This window comes from Pelophylax lessonae (assembly GCF_965119305.1).
Source record: "Pelophylax lessonae genome assembly, chromosome: 8".
Classification (NCBI taxonomy): Eukaryota; Metazoa; Chordata; class Amphibia; order Anura; family Ranidae; genus Pelophylax; species Pelophylax lessonae.
Window position 1 is genome coordinate 21,098,322 of NC_138775.1, and position 24,476 is coordinate 21,122,797.

Consider the following 24,476-nt stretch of genomic DNA (forward strand, 5'->3'; position numbering starts at 1 on the left):
AAAAAAAGTGTATATTGATTGGTTTGTGTAAAAGTTATAGCGTCTACAAACTAGGGGATAGACATATCATTTTTATTTAAAAATATTTTTACCAGTAATGGCGGCAATCGGTGATTTTTAGCGGGACTGCGACATTGTGGCAAACAGATTGGACACCTGACATTTTTGGGGGGACTAGTGACATTACTAAAGTAATCAGTGCTAAAAATATGCACTGTTACTGTACTAATGACACTGGCAGAGAAGGGGTTAACCCCAGGGGCGATCAAAGGGTTAAATGTGTCCCTAGGGGGTGCTTTCTAACTGTGTGTGGGGGGTGGACTTAGTAGATGAACATAGAGATCTGTGTTCCTGAACAGCAGGAACACAGGATCCCTGTGTTTATCTATGACAGAACGGTGATCTGCCTTGTTCTGTCTCTACGGGGAGCGATCGCGGGCTTCCGCCAGACCCGCTGATTAGCTCCCCTTCTGGCCAATTAGCGAGTGCGCACCCTCACTTACTATTACACAAAACGATCTACAGGTACGTCATTTCACATAATAGAGCCAATCTGCCACAGTAAAAGTGCGGCGGCTGGTCGGCAAGAGGTTAAGCCGGGAAGGGTCAAGAACATGTTCTGTGTGAGTGTTGATCCTACAGGAAGGGATTGCTTTCAGCACCTAAAGTTGCGTCCCTACAGATGTCCATTGTTGGTAATCCTGTGATCCGGCATTTCAGTGTTTACATAATTAGGTTAACAACGACCCATATCCTTTGGGTTTCACAAAAATACAAAAATAAAAACCCTTGAGCCCTTGGGGCCATAAACCTGCTCTTGATCCATGTTGCCCTTTCTTATTAAATATGCACATTTTTAATGACTTGTAAACTCAGGATTACATGAATAAATCATTTAATGTGTCACATCTCATGCTATGGATGACAGGTCCCCATAAGTGTCTCAGTCTTCTGTGCACTGCAATAGAGAGTAGTCCTGACTTTTTAAAACACGCTTCTGAATCGCCAGGGCCAGCGTGGTCAGTAAAGCCATCATACCGATCACAGCCACGAGCATAAAGGAAGGAACTGTATGTGAAGTCTGAAGATCATCTGAAAAATAAGTGATGTTATATAAACACATTGAAAGTGACTTGGATCATGGAATATATACTGGGCTGAACTTTCTGTATATTGCTGAAAATATTTATGTATATGTACTCCCAGTAACACCTGCTATGTGTGTGATCTTTTGGTGGATGGATTATGGCAATTGGACTACCTATTAAGTCATAAAGCAGATCCATGCTTTGCCCATGCAATTCTTTAAAGCAGAGGTCTCCAAGCTGGGGCTCACGGGCCAGATCTGTTCCTTTGCTTGCCTTTATCTGCCCCTTGGGGCACAGTAATGCCTGCTGATACAAGGCACTATTCCTCCCACTGACACCAACAGTGGTGCATAAATCCATTTACACCAAGGATGGGGCACTATTCCTCCCACTAATTACAATGATGGGGCACTATTCCTCCCACTGATACTAATAATGGGGCACCATTCCTTCCGCTGACACCAATAATACCAGTGATGGGGTACTATTCCTCCCACTGGCATGGCACTATTTCTCCCGCTGACACCAGTGATGGGGCACTATTCCTCCCACTGATACCAATGATGGGACACTATTCCTCTCACTGACACCAATGATAGGGCACTATTCCTCCCACTGATACCAATGATGTGGCAATATTCTTCCCACTGATACCAATGATGGGGCACTCTTCCTCCGATTGTCACCATTGATAGGGTAGTACTATTCCTCCTACTGACACCAATGGTGAGGCACTATTCCTCCTGCTGATACCAATGATGGGGTACTATTCCTCCCACTGATGCAAATGATGAGGCACTATTCCTCCCACTGATACCAATGATGGGGCACTATTCCTCCCACTGACACCAATGATGGGGCACTATTCTTCCCACTGATACCAATGATGGAGCACTCTTCCTCCCATTGTCACCAATGATAGGGTAGTACTATTTCTCCTACTGACACCAATGATGGGACACTATTCCTCCCTCCTGCTGTTATCAATGATGGGGCACTATCCCTCCCACTGATGCCAATGATAGGGCACCATTCCTTCTATTATCCACATGCTCTATGCATGTTTTTTTTTTTTTTATTTACTCCCACTGACCACCAAGCCTAAGGCATTGTTTGATCAAAGGAAATTCATGGCTGAAATCTTCTCAGAAGCCAATACTTCTGCGAGTCACTCTTCTAATCGCCGGCAGCAATCAGTGATTTATCCTGCTAACCTCCACATTACTGCAGGACATAATAGTGACAGAGGGACCAGTGGGAGGAAAGTCGAAAGCGAAAGTCTAACTGGCAGGAGGGGTAAGTATTCCCTTTTTTGGGGGGTGACAGGTACTGTGGAAGCATTAGTAAGGTGACAGGGTTGCTTTAATGCCCCCTAGCAGCACATACTTACCTTTTGTGTTCTTCCTCCGCTCTGTTCACTGGGAGCAAGAACAGGAAGCCCCATGTAAAGTCCAAATCACTTTAGGTAGAACTTTCCCAGGCGAGGACTCTCTCTGTCCTTGTATGACAGCAATGGGACAGTCACAAAGCAGGAACAATGTAGAATAAGGGGAGGAAGAATCATATGCTCCTCTGTACATGGAGGTACGGGGTATTTTCTTTGGTCCTGGTGGCTGAATGGAGCAGCAGGGGAGTAAAGGAGAAATGACCATGTTTTGGGGGCTTTAAAGCGAACCTATTGCTTTGCCCAGGAACAGATTTGCTGTAATGGGAATATACAATCTATGCTAATGTTTTTCATATCCTTTCTATGTATTGTTTGTTATTTTTCCATGTACACAAGGGTAACCGTATTTGTTAATTGCATACTCAGGCTCTGTTTCATGCTTAGCAGTGCTATGTAATGGCTATGTCTCATTGATCCTTCTCACAATCCCACTCTAAGGCACCGTTCACATCTCGCGATTTAGGATCCCAAATCACGTGGCAATTGCTGCACACATTTGGGTGCTATTATCCTTCAATGGCACCCCAAACGCAAAGTGATTCTGCTACGATTGTCGCGTGGCAATTGCTGCAAACAAAATTGTGTAAAGCTTGATGCCTGAAAAGGAGCAGGAGCTTCTTTTTGGGAGACAAACACACATAGGGCAGCCTATTCAAGTGAATAGGCTGCCCTATGCGAAACTCCACATTGAAAATTGCATATCAATATCACGTAATGTGAACGAAGCCTATAGCTGGCCATACACGGATTACATTTTTTGGCAGTATCCTGACAATCCGTAGTTGGCCCTGACAGCACTAAATGGCTCAACAAACTTCGATCTGAAGATCAAAGAAGCTGGGCTGAAAATTGTTGACCAAATAGTGACTGCAGCCAATCAGCTGCCATCACTCTTGAGGTATTTTGATAACTGTGGATGCCAGCTGTCAGAATGCAGTAGCCCTGCAGGGGGCATTACTCTATCCCTGCAGTTTAGCGTGAATGGTAGAATCCGTTCAATTTTGTTTGGTTAGCCGGCAGGCTGAAAACAGGCCTGGATTGGGTTTGATGGGTTTAGTTCTGCTTTAAATGTGCTGTCGCTCCTGCAGTACAGGTACGTCTTATTCAAGTCTAATGCGCGGGCGTGGGCATTAGTTCCTACCTGCTAGGCTGCAGAAAACTCAAAAGGCCACCACTGTTGGAGGAGGTACTGGGGGGGGGGGGGGGCATATTTAGTAAGTTAGGGAAGGGAGCTTTAGTGTTTTTTAATTTCCTTGACTTGTCCTCTAAATCGGGGGTCTCTAAGCCCTGTGGGCCACCTCCAGCCGGCTACAAGATCTTACCTGGCCCTCAGCAATGTGGTGCAGATGGGTTGGCTGTCAGCCAATACCATACCGACCAATGAGGCTGAGCAGAACATGTGACGTCATTCGTTGCTTTGACACTAGTGGCCAGTCAAACAGCACCATGAAAGTGTGAGACAATGATCCTGAGTGCCCCCCTAGCATTTAGAAGAGGGCCTGCTTCACCTCCCACCCTCCTTGCCCTGTGCCATACATGCTATGGTGAAGATTGTAAGGTAGGACAGGGGGACTGGGGACTCTTAAGTGTAGGGGGATCTGATGTGATGGGGGGGGGGGGGAGGCTTCTTCTGATCCAAGAAGTTATTTATGGGAATGTGTTCATTCAATTAAAAACTGTTTTTTTTTTGGGGGGTGGGTGAATATTTGTAAAATATTTGATGTGGCTCTCGTACTGAAAAGTTTGGAGACCCCTTCTCTAAATTGTAATAAGGTAAGGTAACACAGCTGTATATGGCCTAGACTCCAGCAGTTAATGTGCCTAGACAAGGTTCAGTTAGTTGCTGAGACTGGAAAAAGATCTGTGTTTGGCTCAGAATTGCAATGAACCTAAAATGCAAAAAACCTCACCAGATTTAAACACAATGGGTCCCTGAGACAACCTGGCAGCGGCCATATGTACTGGAGAGTCACGAGTGTCACGTCTGTGCCTTCGATTTTGGCACCCTTGGGTACAGCGATTTGGAGAAGTTCCATTATGGCAGACAATGACATTACAGGACAGGTATACCTCCCCAAAACTGTTAAACTTAAAAACATGGAGGCTGTAACGCTGCAGCCTCTGGTCGGAAACCGCGTGAGTCTGCAGAGTGTTGTCTTGGGGGCACCTAAGGATAAAAGGGAATTCAACACAAAAAAAAGATCAGAATGCAGGAATACAGAAGCAAAGTGAAGCTTTAGCTCACTATGTACAGGATAGTTACCCTTTTTGGATGAGACGGTAGATTTGCTCATTGTCTTCCAGCGATGGAGAAGCTTTACAGTTTTCTACAAGTATCTGCAGATTCTCGTCACTGGACACCACTTTAAACTCCACATACAAGCGTCCATGGATGTCGACCTCATAAGGATACGTTGTAATCCGATCACTGAAATCTTCGGACTGATAGAGTTGCAGAGAGACATTATAGTGACCTAGAGAGACTACATCAGTCACTTTAGGGTGAAGGCTCATCCCAAGGGTCTCATTCATCTGCATTTCACACTTCACTGGGATTTCAATACGATGGATGCTGGTCCCCGGGATTGTTCCATAGACTGTGTTCTCATAGTAGGTTTTTCTATCTTCACTCTTTTAATAAAAAGACCACATAGATGAGTTCTTACTGGAAAAAAAGTATTTTAAGCAACAGACAGTCACACAAATCTGATTTCTTTTTATGAGGAGGTAAGTAAAACCTTGGACAGAGGGGTGGCTGCGGACGTGGTATACTTGGATTTTGTTTGACAAAGTTCCCCACACACAGCTAATGTGCAAGGTAAAGTCTAAGGGTCTGGAAAAATCTGTTTGTAAATGGATAGAAAACTGGCTAAAAGACCGAATTCAGAGAGTAGTGGTCTATGATTCTTACTCTGAATTGTCTGAGGCTGGGTTTCTCAACTAGGGTTCCTCCTGAGGTTGCTAGGGGTTCCTTGAGCAATGGGCAATTTCTGCCTCTCAGATAAGTTCCCAATGACACCATTGTTCTTTTTAGCTATCTGTAAGGGGAAATTCTTCCCAATGATGACAAGAGTAAGGAGCACTTTTCCCACTGACTGTCACACTAATGTGTCATGAGTTGTAGATGTTTGATATTTAGCAGGGGGTTCCCCGAGACCAGAAATGTATTTCAAGGGTTCCTCTGTGTCGAAAAGGTTGAGAAAGACTGGTCTAAGGTAATCAGTGGTGTACCCCAAGGTTCAGTGTTGGTACCCTTACTTTTTAATACCTTTATAAATGATATAGGGTCTGGGAATAAAAGTATAATTTCACTGTTTGCAGATGACACCAAGCTTTGCAGTTGAATACCGTCCTTACAGGATGTCTCCAACTTACAAGCTGACCTCAATGCACTGTTTCATTGGGCAACTATATGGAATGAGGTTTAATGTTGATAAATGTAAAGTTATGCACTTGGGGGCTAAGAATATGCATGCATCATACATACTAAGTGGAGTAGAACTGGGGGAATCCATAGCGGAGAAGGATCTGGGTGTTCTGGTAGATCATAAGCTTAATAATAGCATGCAATGCCAAGCTGCGGTTTCCAAAGCAAGCAAAGTCCTTTCTTGTATTAACAGAGGCATGGACTCCAGAGAGAGAGATATCATTTTTCCCCTGTACAAATCATTAGTAAGACCTCATCTGGAATATGCAGTTCAGTTTTGGGCACTAGTTTACAAAAAAGGATATCAGGGGACTGGAGAAAGTGCAGAGAAGGGCAACTACACTAATAAGAGGCATGGAGGACCTCAGCTATGAGGAAAGATTAGAAGAACTGAATTTATTCTCTCTTGAGAAGAGGAGATTAAGGGGGGATATGATCAACATGTATAAATACATAAGGAGTCCATATAGTGAACTTGGTGTTGAGATATTCACTTTAAGGTCATCATAGGGGACAAGGGGGGCACTCTTTATGTCTGGCAGAAAATAGATTAAATCTCCAAATACCGATAGATTTCTTTACAGGAAGAGCTGGGAAAATGTGGAATAGACCAATATTTCTCAACCTTTTGTTAGTCAAGGCACCCTTTAAAATTATGTACAATCTGGAGGCACCCCATTCTATATTGTAAAAAATTAGACTAATATTTTTATATAACACAACAACATCCACACATGTAGAACACCCAACATGACTAATTCCTCCAAAGCATATACACCTTTGCACACTGGCACTTACGAGTGTTGCAGTTTTTCTCTCCCTCACTCAGCTAATGTGACCCCAGTGCTGATGGAGAGGGACTAGGGGGGGCAAACAAGCATGCTGTGCAGGCACCCAGTGTCCTTCTTATCAACTAATGACATCAGTAGTTGTTAGGACACCAATGACTGGAAGGTTGTAATGGTGCACAATGAAAACATGTGACTTTGTATACCTAAAGGGCAGGCTTGGTCCACCCGCTGGCTTGTATACAATTTTTGGGAATTTTTTAGGCATTTTGCCAAGGCACCCCCGAAGAAACCTGAAGGCACCCTCGGAGAAACCTGAAGGCACCCCCGGAGAAACCTGAAGGCACCTCTGAAGAAACCTGAAGGCACCCCTGGAGAAACCTGAAGGCACCCCTAGAGAAACCTGAAGGCAACCCAGGGTGCCTGAAGAGCCTGGTTGAAAAAGGCTGAAATAGACTCCCTCCAGAGGTGGTTCTGGCCAGCTCAGTAGCTTGCTTTAAAAAAGGCCTGGATTCTTTCCTAAATGTACATAATATAACTGGGTACTCACATTTATAGGTAGTTGTTAGGACACCAATGACTGGAAGGTTGTAATGGTGCACAATGAAAACATGTGACTTTGTGTACCTAAAGGGCAGGCTTGGTCCACCCGCTGGCTTATATACAATTTTTGGGAATTTTTTAGGCATTTTGCCAAGGCACCCCCGAAGAAACCTGAAGGCACCCCCGGAGAAACCTGAAGGCACCCCTGGAGAAACCTGAAGGAACCTCTGAAGAAACCTGAAGGCACCCCTGGAGAAACCTGAAGGCACCCCTGGAGAAACCTGAAGGCACCCCTGGAGAAACCTGAAGGCACCCCTAGAGAAACCTGAAGGCAACCCAGGGTGCCTGAAGAGCCTGGTTGAAAAAGGCTGAAATAGACTCCCTCCAGAGGTGGTTCTGGCCAGCTCAGTAGCTTGCTTTAAAAAAGGCCTGGATTCTTTCCTAAATGTACATAATATAACTGGGTACTCACATTTATAGGTAGTTGTTAGGACACCAATGACTGGAAGGTTGTAATGGTGCACAATGAAAGCATGTGACTTTGTGAACCTAAAGGGCAGGCTTGGTCCACCCGCTGGCTTGTATACAATTTTTGGGAATTTTTTAGGCATTTTGCCAAGGCACCCCCGAAGAAACCTGAAGGCACCCCTGGAGAAACCTGAAGGCACCTCTAAAGAAACCTGAAGGCACCTCTGAAGAAACCTGAAGGCACCCCTGGAGAAACCTAAAGACACCCCAGGGTGCCTGAAGAGCCTGGTTGAAAAAGGCTGGAATAGACTCCCTCCAGAGGTGGTTCTGGCCAGCTCAGTAGCTTGCTTTAAAAAACAAGGGTACTAATGAGCTCGGGACCTGCTGAGTGAAGGGGTTCTACTGAGCCCCTTTAAAACAAATAGAAAATCAACACACACGGGGCATTTGCCAAGTTTCATTCAAACTTCAAAAAAGCATCACTGAAGCATCAAAAACACGTAAAAAAAAAGCATATTGAAGTGCTTGACGCTTTAAAAGTTGAAGCAAGTATATATAAATGAGGCCTTAAACTCCAGACTTTATACGATAAATACATGAAAAATTAACCACTTGCCGACCGCCGCACGACTATCTACGTCGGCGGTCAGCCCCTCACAGGCAAACTAACGTAGGGCTACGTTGCTTGCTTGTGAGAGTCTAGGGAGCGAGCGCGCGCCGCCGGAGGCGCGCTCCCGCTCCCGCGTGGTCACGGACCCCCCCGCGCGTGTGACCAGCGGACCTGATGTCCGCCGGCCACTCGGCGATCGGCGGGGGAGAGGGAGAATGTCAGGCAGCTTGTGTAAACTAGCCACCTGTCATTCTCCTCGCTGTAAAGACACTGATCACATGGATCTACTATGTAGATCCGTTGATCAGTGTCCTTACAGCTCAAGCCACAGCCAATCACAGTAGAAAGCACGCCCCTAGGGACACACACAGCCCCTCCCTCCCAAATAAAGTTAACCCCTTCACTACCAGTGTATTTTTACAGTAACAGTGCATATATATAGCACTGATTACTGTAGAAATGTTACTGGTAACCCCAAAAGTGTCAAAAATGTCAGTCAAGGGTCCGATCTGTCCGCCGCAATGTCGCAGTACCGCAAAAAAAATCGCAGATCGCCGCCATTACGCGTTAAAAAAAAAAAAACAACAAAAATGACAAAAATCTTTCCCTTTGTTAGTAAACGCGATAACTTTTGCGCAAACCAATCAAAATACGCTTTTTGTGATTTTTTTTACCAAACATAGGTAGCATAAAACAAATTGGCCGAAAATGTTAAAAAATTTTGATTTTTACTTTTTTTTGGGGGGGAATTTCATATAAAAAAATGTGAAAAATATTGCTATTTTTGCAAAATTGACGCTCTTTTTTTGTTTATAGCGCGTGATCAAAACATCGCACAGGTGATCAAATACCACCAAAAGAAAGCTCTGTTTGTGGGGAAAAAAGGACGCCAAATTCGTTTAGGTACAGCGTCGCACGACCGCGCAATTGTCCGTTAAAGTCACGCAGTGCCGAATCGCAAAATAGGCCCTGGTCGGAATGGGGGTAAAATCTTCCGGGGCTTAAGTGGTTAAAGAAGATATATATATATATATATATATATATATATAGATATATACGAGTCAACAAGAAAAATCATTACATTATCTACTAATGCTATCAAAGAAATATTTTTACTCTGCTTAAATTTGGTCCACTCAAAGCAAAATGCAAGGTCCACCAATTAGGTCTGAGTATCCTCCCCTTGCAAAAGCCATTGCATGGTACTACTTCAAAAATATACCTGTAAAGAAAGATCCTGAGAAATGTACAGCACTCCAAATCTCATGACAAGACCTTCTTGCACTGAAAAGGAGTGTCTTCTCGCAAGATTTTGGCTTCTCTACATTTCCCAGGAACCCTCGCCAGAGGAATAGTATGGTCATGCCCTGCTATACAGACAGCCCAGGTACACCTGTAAAGTACTATTATGGAGGAACCCTTGAAGTAATTTTCCAGGCCCAGGGAACCCCTGCTAATAATTTAAATAGAATATTACATTTGTGGCCATTGGGAAGGTCCCCACCCCTCTTACAGATAGCTAAAAATACATTGTCCCCAGTGGTCACTCCTCTGAGATGCAGAATTGCTCAAGGAAGCCCTAGCAACCTCTGAAGGAACCCTATGGATCTGGAGAACCTTGGTTGAGAAAGGCTGCTTTACATGGTATCAATTGTTCCGTAAACCTCACCAAAACTTTGGATCCACATCCACTGAATGGTATTTGAATGAAAGCAAACTCTTCATCAGCCACCGCCTGGCACAGAGGGTCTTGGAGGTGTATATCAGACACATCTAGGTGAGCCTCAGCTACCATACTGAGAGGAAGTTGATATTCAGCACCATTAGATAGACAATGCAATGTTCCCTCTGGTTTATAGCCTTCTGTGGGTATTGGCAAAGGTGCATCTAACAACAAGAAAAAAAATGGACCGATTAAAGCATAACTCCACTTTTGTTGAGAAAAAAACATTCCCCTCTGGGTGATCTCTGTACATTACAAGGATTTTCAAGGACCTTTGTTGCAGATTCCTACCTTTTGTTATTCTGAAGAAATCCATATTTGCTCCCCTGTTCTGAGTGGGTCTAATGGGAGTGGTTTCTTAAATATCAATCAGCTGTGCAGCTGCAGAGCACTAATGAGAAAATCTGCTGGGCATTCACCCCTTTAGACGTGTTCCTATTGGGAGTATCTCACAAAAAAATTACATTTTTGTTGCAGGGGATGCCAGAAATCTGATTAAGGGCAGCTGTTAGAAAGCCCCCCCACCGAATATATAAAGGCAATATTAACACTAAAAATACACTAAAATTATTATTAGTGGACACAAACATAACAGAGAACCTGTGTGAATTGGCCCTCTTTACTTGTTTTTTACATAAAAAAAAAAATGATATTTTTGGTTTTTAAATGATAACAATGTTTACCATTATTTTATTTTACAATTTGTTATTTTGTTACAGGACAGGGAAGCTTGCAGTGCTGCAGGGTGGAAAGGGGGGGGGGGGCAGTGAAAGGGGGTACAAAAGGAGAGGGGGAATCAGAAACAGGCAGAACAGGGAGGGGGATCGGTTTCAGAGAAACAATTACAGAAACAATGCCCCGTGTCTGTGTCTCTCACCACAGCAGCTGAAAGCTGGCAGAAGGGGGAGAAATGGGCTTTCAGCTGCTGCAGAGAGCCGCACAGGGCTTCCTTCAGTAATTGCCCCTCTGCCCAATTTCCCATACTGTTGGGGCCCCCTCTGTGCCCGGGCTCCTTACAGGAGGACTGGTGGTCCCCCCCCCCCCAATCAGCGGCCCTGTGTATATTAGTGCAGACTTCTGGGAAAATCAGTTAGCCATGGCGCTACAATACACCACTCCCTTATCTAATAATTGTGATCTCCCACTAGTCAGTGCACTATAAATAAATACATATTCCCAATAAATTAATGTGCAACAATACAAACAACCCAATGAGAAATATACCAATTTAATGTGTAAAAATGAATGCAATAAATCATATACCAAACAAAGGGTCCATTAAAGTGCATAGAAAGTGCTGCAAGCCTCTCTTGTGATATTGTCTTGCCAAAATCAAAGTGCTGCTAAATAAATTCCTGTTTTCCACTCCAGTTCTAGTGTTCATTTGCTCCTCCTCCAATCACCACACTCACCAGACATACATGACCCCTTAGTATAGTAAGTAGTTTAATAACGCTGTGGGATCTCTTCTCCAAGCCCCCTCTTTCTTCCCTTAAGCGTTATCCAGGTATCTAGGTGTCAACAGGGCAGGTGCAAGCGTTATCCAGGTATCTAGGTGTCACCAGGGTGGGTGCAAGCGTTATCCAGGTATCTAGGTGTCACCAGGGCGGGTGCAAGCGTTATCCAGGTATCTAGGTGTCACCAGGGCAGGTGCAAGCGTTATCCAGGTATCTAGGTGTCACCAGGGCGGGTGCAAGCGTTATCCAGGTATCTAGGTGTCACCAGGGCAGGTGCAAGCGTTATCCAGGTATCTAGGTGTCACCAGGGCAGGTGCAAGCGTTATCCAGGTATCTAGGTGTCACCAGGGCGGGTGCAAGCGTTATCCAGGTATCTAGGTGTCACCAGGGCGGGTGCAAGCGTTATCCAGGTATCTAGGTGTCACCAGGGTGGGTGCAAGCGTTATCCAGGTATCTAGGTGTCACCAGGGCGGGTGCAAGCGTTATCCAGGTATCTACGTGTCACCAGGGCGGGTACAAGCGTTATCCAGGTATCTAAGTGTCACCAGGGCGGGTTCAAGCGTTATCCTGGTACCTAGGTGCCACCAGGGTGGGTGCAAGCGTTATCCAGGTATCTACGTGTCACCAGGGCGGGTACAAGCGTTATCCAGGTATCTAAGTGTCACCAGGGCGGGTTCAAGCGTTATCCTGGTACCTAGGTGCCACCAGGGCGGATGCAAGGATTATCCAGGTATCTACGTGTCACCAGGGCGGGTGTAAGCGTTATCCAGGTATCTAGGTGTCACCAGGGCGGGTGCAAGCGTTATCCAGGTATCTAGGTGTCACCAGGGCAGGTGCAAGCGTTATCCAGGTATATGTGGCATCAGATTCCATTAAAGGGACCTTAAGCCCATCCCTTTATGGTCATAAATTACCTTCCTCCTAAAAAGACGCTCTCTGAAGGAGGTTTATGTTGCAAATTTACCCATACAGCAATTGGCATGGTGGCAATTCAGGCGATGAGGAAGGAGCACGCATGCTCCGAACGCGAGCACCCCCCTGCCACTATTGGATGTAAGCCTGGATACTGAACGCTGCCAGAAACACAGGAAGTGTCGGACTCCACCGGCACAGCCAGGACCACGGCCGCCACAGTGTACTTCCCGAACATCCCTTCAGTGTTGCAGATGAACCATCACCCATTTGCTGTTCAACTATTTCCTCTGTGTGAGTTACTTATGTAATAAGTAACCTTTCAATCTACACTGAGGTGGCGCTGCTTTTCTTCTCCTACCAAATTAATAATTAGGCTACCACAATTAGAGTGTGCTGTAAATTGCATTTCTCCTGTTTCTTCATGCTGGAGGCCAATATTTTGCTGAAGCCCAGAGCCCCTGAACAGCAGTAAACCATAAAGCGGAACTAAACCCATTGATTTACCAGTTTCAAAAAACAGTTACATTCCTAGAATGCCAAGATTGCTAACTGTCATGTCTGCTTGTGTCCTCAATCAAACTCAGACCATCAAATGGCTGGTGTCATAACTGTTCACATGTGCAGCACCATGGCAGTTGCAGATCAAACAGAAGCAGCTTCCTTGGCTGTAAAAGATAGGAGGGTGTGATTCTGCTTGAGGGCTGTCAGCAGATCCGCCTCTACAAATTCTGCATTACCTATAAATGTCTAAAAATGGAGAGCAACTGAGCATGTGCAGAACAGGGTGAGACGGTATTACTGGATATTAACCACTTAAGCCCCGGAGGATTTGGCTGCTCAAAGACCAGAGCCTATTTTCCGATTCGGCACTGCGTGACTTTAACAGACAATTGCGCGGTCGTGCGACACTGTACCCAAATGAAATTGACGTCCTTTTTTTTCCACAAACAGAGCATTCTTTTGGTGGTATTTGATCACCTGTGCGATTTTTACTTTTTGCGCTATAAACAAAAAAAGAGTGAAAATTTATAAAAAATAACAATATTTTCACATTTTTTTATATGAAATTCCCCCCAAAAAAATTTAAAAATCAAAATTTTTTAACATATTATGCCAATTTGTTTTCTGCTACATATTTTTGGTAAAAAAAATCGCAATAAGCGTATTTTGATTGGTTTGCGCAAAAGTTATTGCGTTTACTAACTAAGGGAAAGATTTTTGTCATTTTTATTGTTTTTTTTTTAACGAGTAATGGCGGCGATCTGCGATTTTTTTTCGGGACTGCGACATTGCGGCGGACAGATCGGACCCTTGACTGACATTTTCGACACTTTTGGGGTTACCAGTGACATTACTACAGTAATCAGTGCTATACATATGCACTGTTATTGTAAAAATGACACTGGCAGGGAAGGGGTTAACTTTAGAGATGCAGGGGTTAAATGTGTCCCTAGGGTCATGCTTCTAACTGTAAAGGGTTGTGGCTTTTCATGTAACCACAGAGACATACGATCCTACATAGCAGGATCGTACGATCTCTGCAGTTACACCAGGGAGAATGACAGGCGGCTTTGTTTACATCAGCTGCCTGCCTTTCTCCCTCTCCAGCGGGAGATCGCGAGTGACTGGCGGACATTGGAACCACCAGTCACTCGCGCGGTGATGTCCGTGAACAAACAGGGGTGGGAGCGCGCCTCTGGTGGCGCGCGCTCGCCCCCTAGAGACTCCTAGGGGAGCGACGTAGCCCTACGTCGGTTTGCCCAGGAGAGCCAGACTGCCGCAGTAAATAGTCGTGCGGCGGTCGGCAAGTGGTTAAACAGTATAAACACTTATTTTTAATGTTTTACAAAGCAATACCTGCAAAAGGGGCCAGCCTGAAGTTATCTAGCAGGACATCATTTTCTGAGTAAAGTTGCACTTTAAGTACTGCTTTGAATTAAAAAAAATGTCTACCTGGATATATCGTTTCTTGGCCCATAGAGTATCCATATGAAGTAGATTTTTCAACACCGTAGACATAAATCGTAAAGGGAGTCGAGTCATGATAAACTTCATGTTGTCCTTCACTTTTATCCATAAAGACATCGAATGCACTGTAACCGCTGAAATATTGTACGGAGAAACTATACAGACTCAGCGGGCGGTGATCCAGGTAGAACCCATCTGCTGACGTTGCCTGAGTCACAATCAAAAGATAGTTGAAGTATGTTTTTTGTGTTACAAATTTATAATACCTTCTTGTGGCCGAAGAAGGCGGGATGGTAACAAAAAAGGGGCCATATTTAGTAACTACACCAGGCTTGGATTCTTGAAGGAAATAGCTGACCATAATAGGTTTAGAAGCATTAATGGTGGACATTTCCTTCAACCCAATCTGAACAGGGCTTCTATCCTTCTCAATGAAGTACTCCCTGGGTTCCATTGCTCCGTCAACAAATACTTGGGTTTCGGAACTTGATGCTACTATGGTAATAGAATCTTGGGTATGATTTAAGAGAGGCGCCAAAGCAAAAAAGTGGCCCCACCTAGACACTGGATACAACTGCTCCACCAGGGTATCACAGTTGGCGTTTATCCCGCTGAAGCATTTTTGGCCACTGAAAACTGCTACGGGAGCCGTGGATGAGATTCTGGTGCCAGACAGGTCAGAAGAACTTTGAAACTGAATAGATTGTTGGTATCTGAGACTAAATGAAAAGGACTCTCCTTTAGTGTACGTCACACCATTATACACGATCGATCCCGAGACAGTCACATTGACCAGAGCTGTATCTTCCAGACCGTTGGCCACAGCAAATTGTTTTGCTGATCCTGATGCAGGGGTTGATATGTAATATTCGGTGCCCAGGTCTTCTACAGGTAGGCAGGTCATGGCATCAGCGGTGCCAGTGGCCGTGTAAAAACCGAAGACAGATAGAGCGGCATCTGATTGGACCAGAACTGCCTTGGAAGTCACTTGCTTTTCTGTGATCATATAGGTGTAGTTAAGGGTCACCAGGCTATAACTGTCCCTCTCGATGTGCACGGTCTGGCTGAATTCTGGTAGGGCCACCGTTATGGTGACTGTGGCTGGTTTATCATAGGTGACAAGGTACAGCTGGAATGTTGTTTCTTCAGATACATAATAATTTTCCATGAAGACTGTTACAAATCTTGTCTGAGCCCCTCCTGTGGAAGTATAAAAAGTTTTCCAAAAAGTGTTACAAATGAGAGAAACAAGAGATTATCATAATAAACATACAGGTGTAGGCTTCATTTATAATACAAAAATGTCAGAATTAATAATAATTAATAATATCTCGCTGTGCCTCCATTATGTCAGAATGTTTATACTGCTCTGAATATAACAGTGTCTATTTATGGTTAATAATAAGCAAAGATCTGTGCGAAAGGAGAATCTCAACTTATTCCATAAATCAATATGTAGCGAGTTCTTTTTATTGATTCATTTCTTTTTAAAAGCATATACCAATCTTAGTGAAAACAGTCTACAGTATGGAATATATAAAAGTTTTATTCACGAGACATGTAATCACGATAAATGATCAAACTTGAGATGACACAAAAAGATAACTTTACAAAAATACAAACTTCAAACAATAACTGCAATGTGATGGGTAGCTCAATAATGAAAGTGAAACTGAAACAAAGTAAAATTACGTTTTCCCCAGATGTAGTAGAAACCATATTTAAGACATGTGCAGAAAGAAAACATTTGTTTCATTTTGTTTTGATTAGTTATTTTAACAATTTAGTTTTGTTAAATTCGTAAAATGTTATTTGTTTTCGTAATTCGTTTTGTTTCATTTCTTCGTCTTTGAATTTGATTTGAACTTTCCCGAATTCAACTGAATTCAATTTGACCGAATTTGTAAAATTCACATTGGTATTCAAATTCAAATTTATTCTATTTGAAATTTAAATTTTGGAAGACGGTATATTCTTTATATTTTTTTATATTCTTTTCTATTGTTTTTTTCTATTCTATTCTTCTCTATTCTATTCAAATCTTTTCTATTCAAATAGACATGTTCAGAAAGAAAACATTTGTTTCATTTTGTTTTGATTAGTTATTTAAACAATTTTGTTTTGTTAAATTCATAAAAAAAAATATTTTTTTTCGGAATTCGTTTTGTTTCATTTCTTCGTCTTCGAATTTTATTTGAACTTTCCGAATTCAACTAAATTCAATTTGACTGAATTTGTAAAATTCAAATTGGCATTCAAATTGGTATTCAAATTAAAATGTATTCTATTTGAAATTTAAATTTTGGAAGACGGTATATTCTTTATATTTTTTTCCATTCTTTTCTATTGTTTTTTCTATTCTATTCTTCTCTATTCTATTCTAATATTTTCCTCTCAAATAGACATGTTCAGAAAGAAAACATTTGTTTCATTTTGTTTTGATTAGTTATTTAAACAATTTAATTTTGTTAAATTCGTAGAATTTTATTTGTTTTTGGAATTCCCTTTGTTTCATTTCTTCGTCTTCAAATTTTATTTGAACTTTCCGAATTCAACTGAATTCAATTTGACCGAATTTGTAAAATTCGAATTGGCATTCAAATTGGTATTCAAATTCAAATTTATTCTATTTGAAATTCAAATTTTGTAAAGACGGTATATTCTTTATATTTTGTTTTATTCAATTCTATTGTTTTTTCTATTCTATTTTTTTCTATTCTATTCTAATCTTTTCTATTTAAATTTAAATTTATTCTATTTGAAATTTGAATTTCAGAAGACAGTTTTATTCTTTCTATTTTATTCTATTGTCTTTTTCTATTCTATTCTTTTCTTTTCTATTTTTATCTATTCAAATTCAATTTTATTCTATTCAAAATTCAGATTTAGGAAGATGGTTATATTCTTTCTATTTTGATCTATTCTATTTTATTCTATTCCTTTGTTTTTTTTTTCTATTCTCTTCTAATCTAGTCTATTCAAGTTTATTCCATTTAAAATTCAAATTTCGGAAGACAGTTATATTCTTTCTATTTTATTCTATTGTCTTTTTCTATTCTATTATTTTCTTTTCTATTTTTATTTATTCAAATTCAATTATTCTATTCAAAATTCTGATTTAGGAAGATGGTTATATTCTTTCTATTTTGATCTATTCTATTTTATTCTATTCCATTGTTTTTTTCTATTCTCTTCTAATCTAGTCTATTCAAATTTATTCTATTAAAAATTCAAATTTCGGAAGAGAGTTATATTCTTTCTATTTTATTTTATTGTCTTTTTCTATTCTATTTTTTTATTTTCTATTTTTATCGATTCAAATTCAAATTTATTATATTCAAAATTCTGATTTAGGAAGATGGTTATATTCTTTCTATTTTGATCTATTCTATTTTATTCTATTCTATTGTTTTTTTTTCTATTCTCTTCTAATCTAGTCTATTAGAATTTATTCTATTTAAAATTCAAATTTCGGAAGACAGTTATATTCTTTCTATTTTATTTCTATTTTATTGTTTTTCTTTTCTATTCTATCCATTTATTTTCTAGTCTATTGTTTTTAATTCTATTCTTATCTAGTGTATTCTTTTCTATTTCATTCCTTTAATTTCTATTTTATTCTATTCTTTTATTTTCTATTTTATTTTGTTCTGTTTTAGTCTATTCTGTTCTGTTTAAATCTATGGAAAAATAGGAAAAGCGTTAGAATTTAAAAAATCTAGTAAATATGTTGAAATCAACACCTCGGATCCATTAAAGAAATAGAAATATCAGGCAAATTAAGAAAAAAAGAAAGGAAAATACATCAAAATGAATAAAGATAAATAAGTCAGAAGGGGGAGGGTAGGGGAAGGTAGGAGGGTACTGGGACTATTTGAATCATTTCTATTATTGGAATTATAGATAATGTTGTAAGAAAAAGGTTCACATTCTCTATTGTAAACAATATTTAAAAATTAATAAAATTTATATATAAAAAAACCTATTTTTTTCTATTCTATTCCCTTATTTTCTATTCCATTTTATTCTATACTTTTATTTTTTATTCTTTTCTATTCTATCCTTTTATTTTCTATTCTAGTCTAATAATTTTAATTCTATTCTTATCTAGTGTATTATTTTCTATTCCATTCCTTTCATTTCTATTCTATTTTATTCTTTGACTTTCTATTTTATTTTGTTCTGTTTTAGTCTATTCTGTTCTGTTTAAATCTATCAAAAAATGGGAAAAGCGTTAGAATTTAAAAAATCCAGTAAATATGTTGAAATCAACACCTTGGATCTATTAAAGAAATAGAAATATTGGGAAAATTAGGAAAAAAAAAGAAAGGAAAAGACATCAAAATGAATAAAGATAAATAAGGCAGAAGGGGGAGGGTAAGGGAAGGTAGGAGGATACTTGGATTATTTGAATAATTTCTATCAAATTTCGGAAGACAGTTATATTCTTTCTATTTTATTTCTATTCTATTGTTTTTCTTTTCTATTCCTTTCTATTCTATCCTTTTATTTTCTATTCTAGTCTATTATTTTCAATTCTATTCTCATCTATTGTATTATTTTCTATTCCATTCCTTTAATTTCTGTTCTATTTTATTCTATTCTTTTATTTTCTATTTTATTTTGTTCTGTTTTCATCTATTCCGTTCTGTTTAAATCTATGAAAAAATGGGAAAAGCGTTAGAATTTAAAAAATCCAGTAAATATGTTGAAATCAACACCTCGGATCCATTAAAGAAATATAAATATTGGGGAAATTAATAAAAAAAGAAAGGAAAAGACATCAAAATTAATATAGATAAATAAGGCAGAAGGTGGAGTGTAGGGGAAAGTAGGAGGGTACTGGGATTATTTGAATCATTTCTATTATTGGAATAATAGATAATGTTGTAATGAAAAGGTTCATATTTCTCTATTGTAAACAGTATTTAAAAATTAATAAAATTGATATATATAAAAAAAATCTATTATTTTCTATTTTATTATACTCTATTATTTTATATTCTATTCTATTTTTTTCTATACTTTTATTTTCTATTTTATTCTGTTTTACTCTTTTCTGTTCTATTCAATTATTTTATTTTCTATTCTATTCTATTCCGTTCTATATTCTACTGTATTCTTTTCTATTCTACTCCTTTAATTTCTATTATATTTTATTATATTCTTTTATTTTCTATTCTATTCTGTTTTACTCTATTCAATTATATTCTATTCATTTATTTTACTATTTTATTCTGTTCTTGTTTTCTAATTAAAATTTTGGCCGAATTTCATTTTATTATTTCAGATATTTAAAAAATTGTTACTAATGTAATTTGGAAATTCAAGTACATCTGACTTTCCGAATAAAAAACAGTTCATCCGAAGGTTGATTGGGAACAAAACAAATTGCACATGTCTACACCCACCCCAATTTATAGCCTTTGTAGAAAGGTGCACATGGAAGGTCAATGCACATCACAGACAAAGAAAAATTTCCCAGCACACTTACCAGCTAGCCTGCAAAAAACAAAAAAACAAAAAAACAAAAAATACAAATTGTCATGTCTAACATTTCATGTTAAAGAGAGGGTATCTTTGCACACATTTGCAAAAATATGTGGACGCCGCAGTGCCCCACCTAGGCTCCTCTGTGTACTGCGGCCCTTTCTCTATAGTTTTCAGAGTCTCTAAGTTGGAGCACACATAGCAGCCCTGCCCCTATTTTATCCACTGCTATATATGTTACAATTTGGAGACTCTCAAAAAATAAAATTAAGGCCGCAGTATATAGAGGAGCCTTGAAAAAATGAAAAAAAGAATATCAGATGCTAGGTCTATGTTGAAGCAGAGTAGTAACCCCAATTTTTTTTTTATTATATTGCAGCTTACCAATTCTTAGATGTCATGGCTGCATTCGTTTTCTTTTATAGGCTTTCTTTCTGTTATTTTTATCAGGTAATCCTGCCAGTACGCCTTTTTGTTTTCAACAGAACAAGCTCTGCTGCAGATGTAGCAGTTAAGAGGGTTGAGACAAGCCATTTACCACTGACTGGGGTGCTTATAGCGATCAGCATTTATTTATTTATGTAAAAAACTTATCACAAAAGAAAAAAAAACTGTTTGCTATAACTGAATATAAAGTGTTAGCTGGAGTTTAGCTTCAATATGTTAGTTTATTTAATGTGTTACTAAACCCAGGAGCCTGCATTCGCTATATCTGCTCTCCCTAGAAGCATGCATTCACTATATCTGCTCTCCCTAGGAGCCTGCATTCACTATATCTGCTCGCCCCAGGAACCTGCATTCATTATATCTGTTCTCACGAGGAGCCTGCATTCGCTATATCTGCTCTCCCCAGGAGCCTGCATGCACTATATATGGTCTCCCCAGGAGCCTGCAGTCACTATATCTGCTCTCCCCAGGAGCCTGCATTCACTATATCTGGTCTCCCCAGCAGCCTGCATTCACTATATCTGCTCTCCCCAGGACTCTGCATTCACTATATCTGGTCTCTCCAGGAGCCTGAATTCACTATATCTGCTCTCCCCAGGACTCTGCATTCACTATATCTGGTCTCCCCAGGAGCCTGCATTCACTATATCTGGTCTCCCCAGGAGCCTGCATTTACTATATCTGCTCTCCCCAGGACTCTGCATTCACTATATCTGCTCTCCCCAGGACTCTGCATTCACTATATCTGCTCTCCCCAGGACTCTGCATTCATTATATCTGGTCTCCCCAGGACTCTGCATTCACTATATCTGTTTTTTGCAGGACCCTGCATTCACTATATCTGGTCTCCCCAGGAGCCTGCATTCACTATATCTGATCTCCGCAGGAACCTGCATTCACAATTTTTTTATTATCTGCTCTCCCCAGGACTCTGCATTCACTATATCTGCTCTCCCCATGACCCTGCATTCATTATATCTGGTCTCCCCAGGACTCTGCATTCATTATATCTGGTCTCCCCAGGACTCTGCATTCACTAAATCTGATCTCCCCAGGAGCCTGCATTCACTATATCTGTTCTCACCAGGAGCCTGCATTCAATATATCTGGTCTCCCCAGGAACCTGCATTCACTACATCCAGTCTCCCCAGGAGCCTGCATTCACTATATCTGATCTCCCCAGTAGCCTGCAATCACTATATCTGTTCTCACCAGGAGCCTGCATTCACTATATCTGCTCTCCCCAGGAGCCTGCATTCAATATATCTGCTCTGCCCAGGAGCCTGCATTCACTATATCTGCTCTCCCCAGGAGCCTGCATTCACTATATCTGTTCTCACCAGGAGCCTGCATTCAATATATCTGCTCTGCCCAGGAGCCTGCATTCACTATATCTGATCTCCCCAGTAGCCTGCAATCACTATATCTGTTCTCACCAGGAGCCTGCATTCACTATATCTGATCTCCCCAGTAGCCTGCAATCACTATATCTGTTCTCACCAGGAGCCTGCATTCAATATATCTGCTCTGCCCAGGAGCCTGCATTCACTATATCTGATCTCCCCAGTAGCCTGCAATCACTATATCTGTTCTCACCAGGAGCCTGCATTCACTATATCTGCTCTCCCCAGGAGCCTGCATTCACTATATCTGGTCTCCCCAGGAGCCTGCATTCACTATATCTGCTCTCCCCAGTAGCCTGCAATCACTATATCTGTTCTCACCAGGAGCCTGCATTCAATATATCTGCTCTGCCCAGGAGCCTGCATTCACTATATCTGATCTCCCCAGTAGCCTGCAATCACTATATCTGTTCTCACCAGGAGCCTGCATTCACTATATCTGCTCTCCCCAGGAGCCTGCATTCACTATATCTGGTCTCCCCAGGAGCCTGCATTCACTATATCTGGTCTCCCACAGTACACAGAACATAGAAATGCAATTATTTTAGTAAATATAAACTGCTAAATACCTTTTCTCATCAGCAGTATATAGCAGTCTTATGTGTTCTATCAGTGTCTGGTTAAAGCTTGTAGGAGACGTTTTCATTTTCCATTAATTGTCCTATGCGGCTGCAGAACCCCTGACCCTCTGTTGGGACAGTGCTGATTGGCCCTGTGCTCATTACACGCACCCACCCAAAAAAAAAAACTCTATTATTACACACCAATCTGAGCATGTGCAGAGTGCCTCCGAAGATCTGTTCTATCAGGAGATGGATTGGTGACAGTAAAAGAAGGGGAGGATCAGAGAACACAGGATCAAACAGCTTTTACACAATGCAGAGGATTAACCCCTTAGGTTCCACAGTGAGTATAACAAGCATGCTTCACTGCATATACAGACTGATTTTACTGTTGTGGGTTTAGCAACATTTTAAATCTGCTAGTACACCTAACACTCCCTTCCCCCCTAGCCTGACAAGGCGGCTGTTTGATGTGCATCCTGTGCTCCTTCATCCAGAGTAGGGTGGGGCTCTAATACAGGAGGTGTGTTACTTGCCAGGTCACCAAGTGAAAACAGAGGGTAAAAAAGACCCCCGGAAAATAGAAAATGAAATCAGCCACCACATCCAATGATTGGTAAGCTGCAGTACGTTCTATTTTTGGTTTTATGTTTAATATCGCTTTAAAATCTGAGCATCAAAAAACACAATCAGTGTTAGCCCTGTCCCATTAGGAAACAATGACGATTGGCTGACTAAATCTGAATTAACCGTTCTCTGCTATCTCCTACACATTTCTATTATACTACATATACTATATTACATGAGAACGTGAAATTGGCGAATATACTTTAACAACAAGCCTAATATCTAAATCTAATATTTACCACTTTGAAATGTAAAAACTCATATATGAAGTAAGAAACATATTTTCTTTACCAGCAGCAAACATTCCCATGAAAAGTAGGAGAATCAGATATCTTCTTGGGGTTTCTTGATTGTGGAGATCCATGATCCGCTCTTTTTTACAAATCCCTAATGTCCCGGGACTGGTAGAATTTTATACAGTGTCCTATCTCCTTATATTCACTTTCATTGGACTGTTGAACAAGTACTAAGCCTAAGCTCTCATTGATATATTAGGTTTATATAGTGATACCGGATGATTCTTGCCAAAACAAAGCTTGGACAGCCTTGACATTACGTAACAGCACCATCTGTTCTGTAGGTGTTTAGTTCTTGTAAGTTTATAAAGAAAGTTGCATAACTGTCTGTAAAAACTGCATGTAAATTCATTCTGTGCCATTGGGGCAAAATCGAATGTTCTCAGGCTATATTTTCTGCAGATCAATTCATTGAGAAAAAAAAAGTGTAAATGGGGAAAATACTGCATTTCGGACACTAGATGGAGCTGAGGAGCATACTTGTTTCTTATGATACTCAGCAACATCTAGTGGCCGAAATGCAGGAACACCTAGCCACCTCTAGAGGGACCTACTGATCAAAACCTCTGATTGTTGAAGATAATCAGTTGTTTTAAAACAATTTCTACGTATTTTGATAAACTGTCCCTTTGGAATATTACAAAGCCAGGAATGATGGTGACAACCATTGGGGGCGCAGGGGCACCGTCCGCCCCCCCTATCCATGCGTCCGGCCCCCTAATCTACATGCAGGGTGCCGGACGCATGGATCCAATTGGGGTTTTTTTTTTTTTTGAAGCACGTGATAAGAGCCAGAGAGGATGCAATGGATGGGCCGCCACTTCTTTTAGAGCGTTGCCTATTCTGTTTGTATATTGTTTTCTCCAAATCTACACCATGTTCTGCTAACGTTGTTTATTTTACGTTACATATTAACTTGTTCTGATTAATATGAGGAAATGAGCTTGATTTGTTAATGGTAAGTACCATGTGAGTTTGGCAGGTGTAGATATGAAATATTTTATTTTCAAAAAAGCAATCACACATTCGGTTCTTTCCATGCAATAATTTATTTTATATTTTTCTTATTTTCTCATAAATAAACATTCCTCTTTAACCACTTCAGCTCCGGAAGATCGCCGCCATTACTCGTTAAAAAAAAAACACCAAAAATGACAGAAATCTTTCCCTTAGTTAGTAAACGCAATAACTTTTGTGCAAACCAATCAAAATTTGC

General features: G+C 40.5%; 1 protein-coding gene across 1 annotated transcript; it reads right to left on the reverse strand.

The window, feature by feature from the left end:
• Nucleotides 1–874: 874 nt before the first annotated feature.
• LOC309561158 (uncharacterized protein) lies at nucleotides 875–23,336 on the reverse strand. Its single transcript, XM_082264904.1, has 6 exons — nucleotides 23,256–23,336; nucleotides 14,420–15,634; nucleotides 10,041–10,258; nucleotides 4,799–5,166; nucleotides 4,446–4,702; nucleotides 875–1,092 (listed from the first exon to the last, which is right to left on the reverse strand). The coding sequence occupies exons 1-6, from the start codon at nucleotides 23,326–23,328 to the stop codon at nucleotides 944–946; spliced, it is 2,280 nt and encodes a 759-aa protein (XP_082121030.1). The 5' UTR covers nucleotides 23,329–23,336; the 3' UTR covers nucleotides 875–943.
• Between the last annotated feature and the right edge of the window lie 1,140 nt (nucleotides 23,337–24,476).

Excerpts from the sequence above, each read along its gene's own strand:
- LOC309561158 (XM_082264904.1), bottom strand. The coding sequence starts at position 23,328 with ATGGATCTCCACAATCAAGAAACCCCAAGAAGATATCTGATTCTCCTA. Across the intron at positions 4,703-4,798 it reads TACCGTCTCATCCAAAAAGG|GTGCCCCCAAGACAACACTC; the intron begins GTAACTATCCTG and ends TTTTATCCTTAG. Across the intron at positions 1,093-4,445 it reads ACCCATTGTGTTTAAATCTG|ATGATCTTCAGACTTCACAT; the intron begins GTGAGGTTTTTT and ends CTTATTTTTCAG.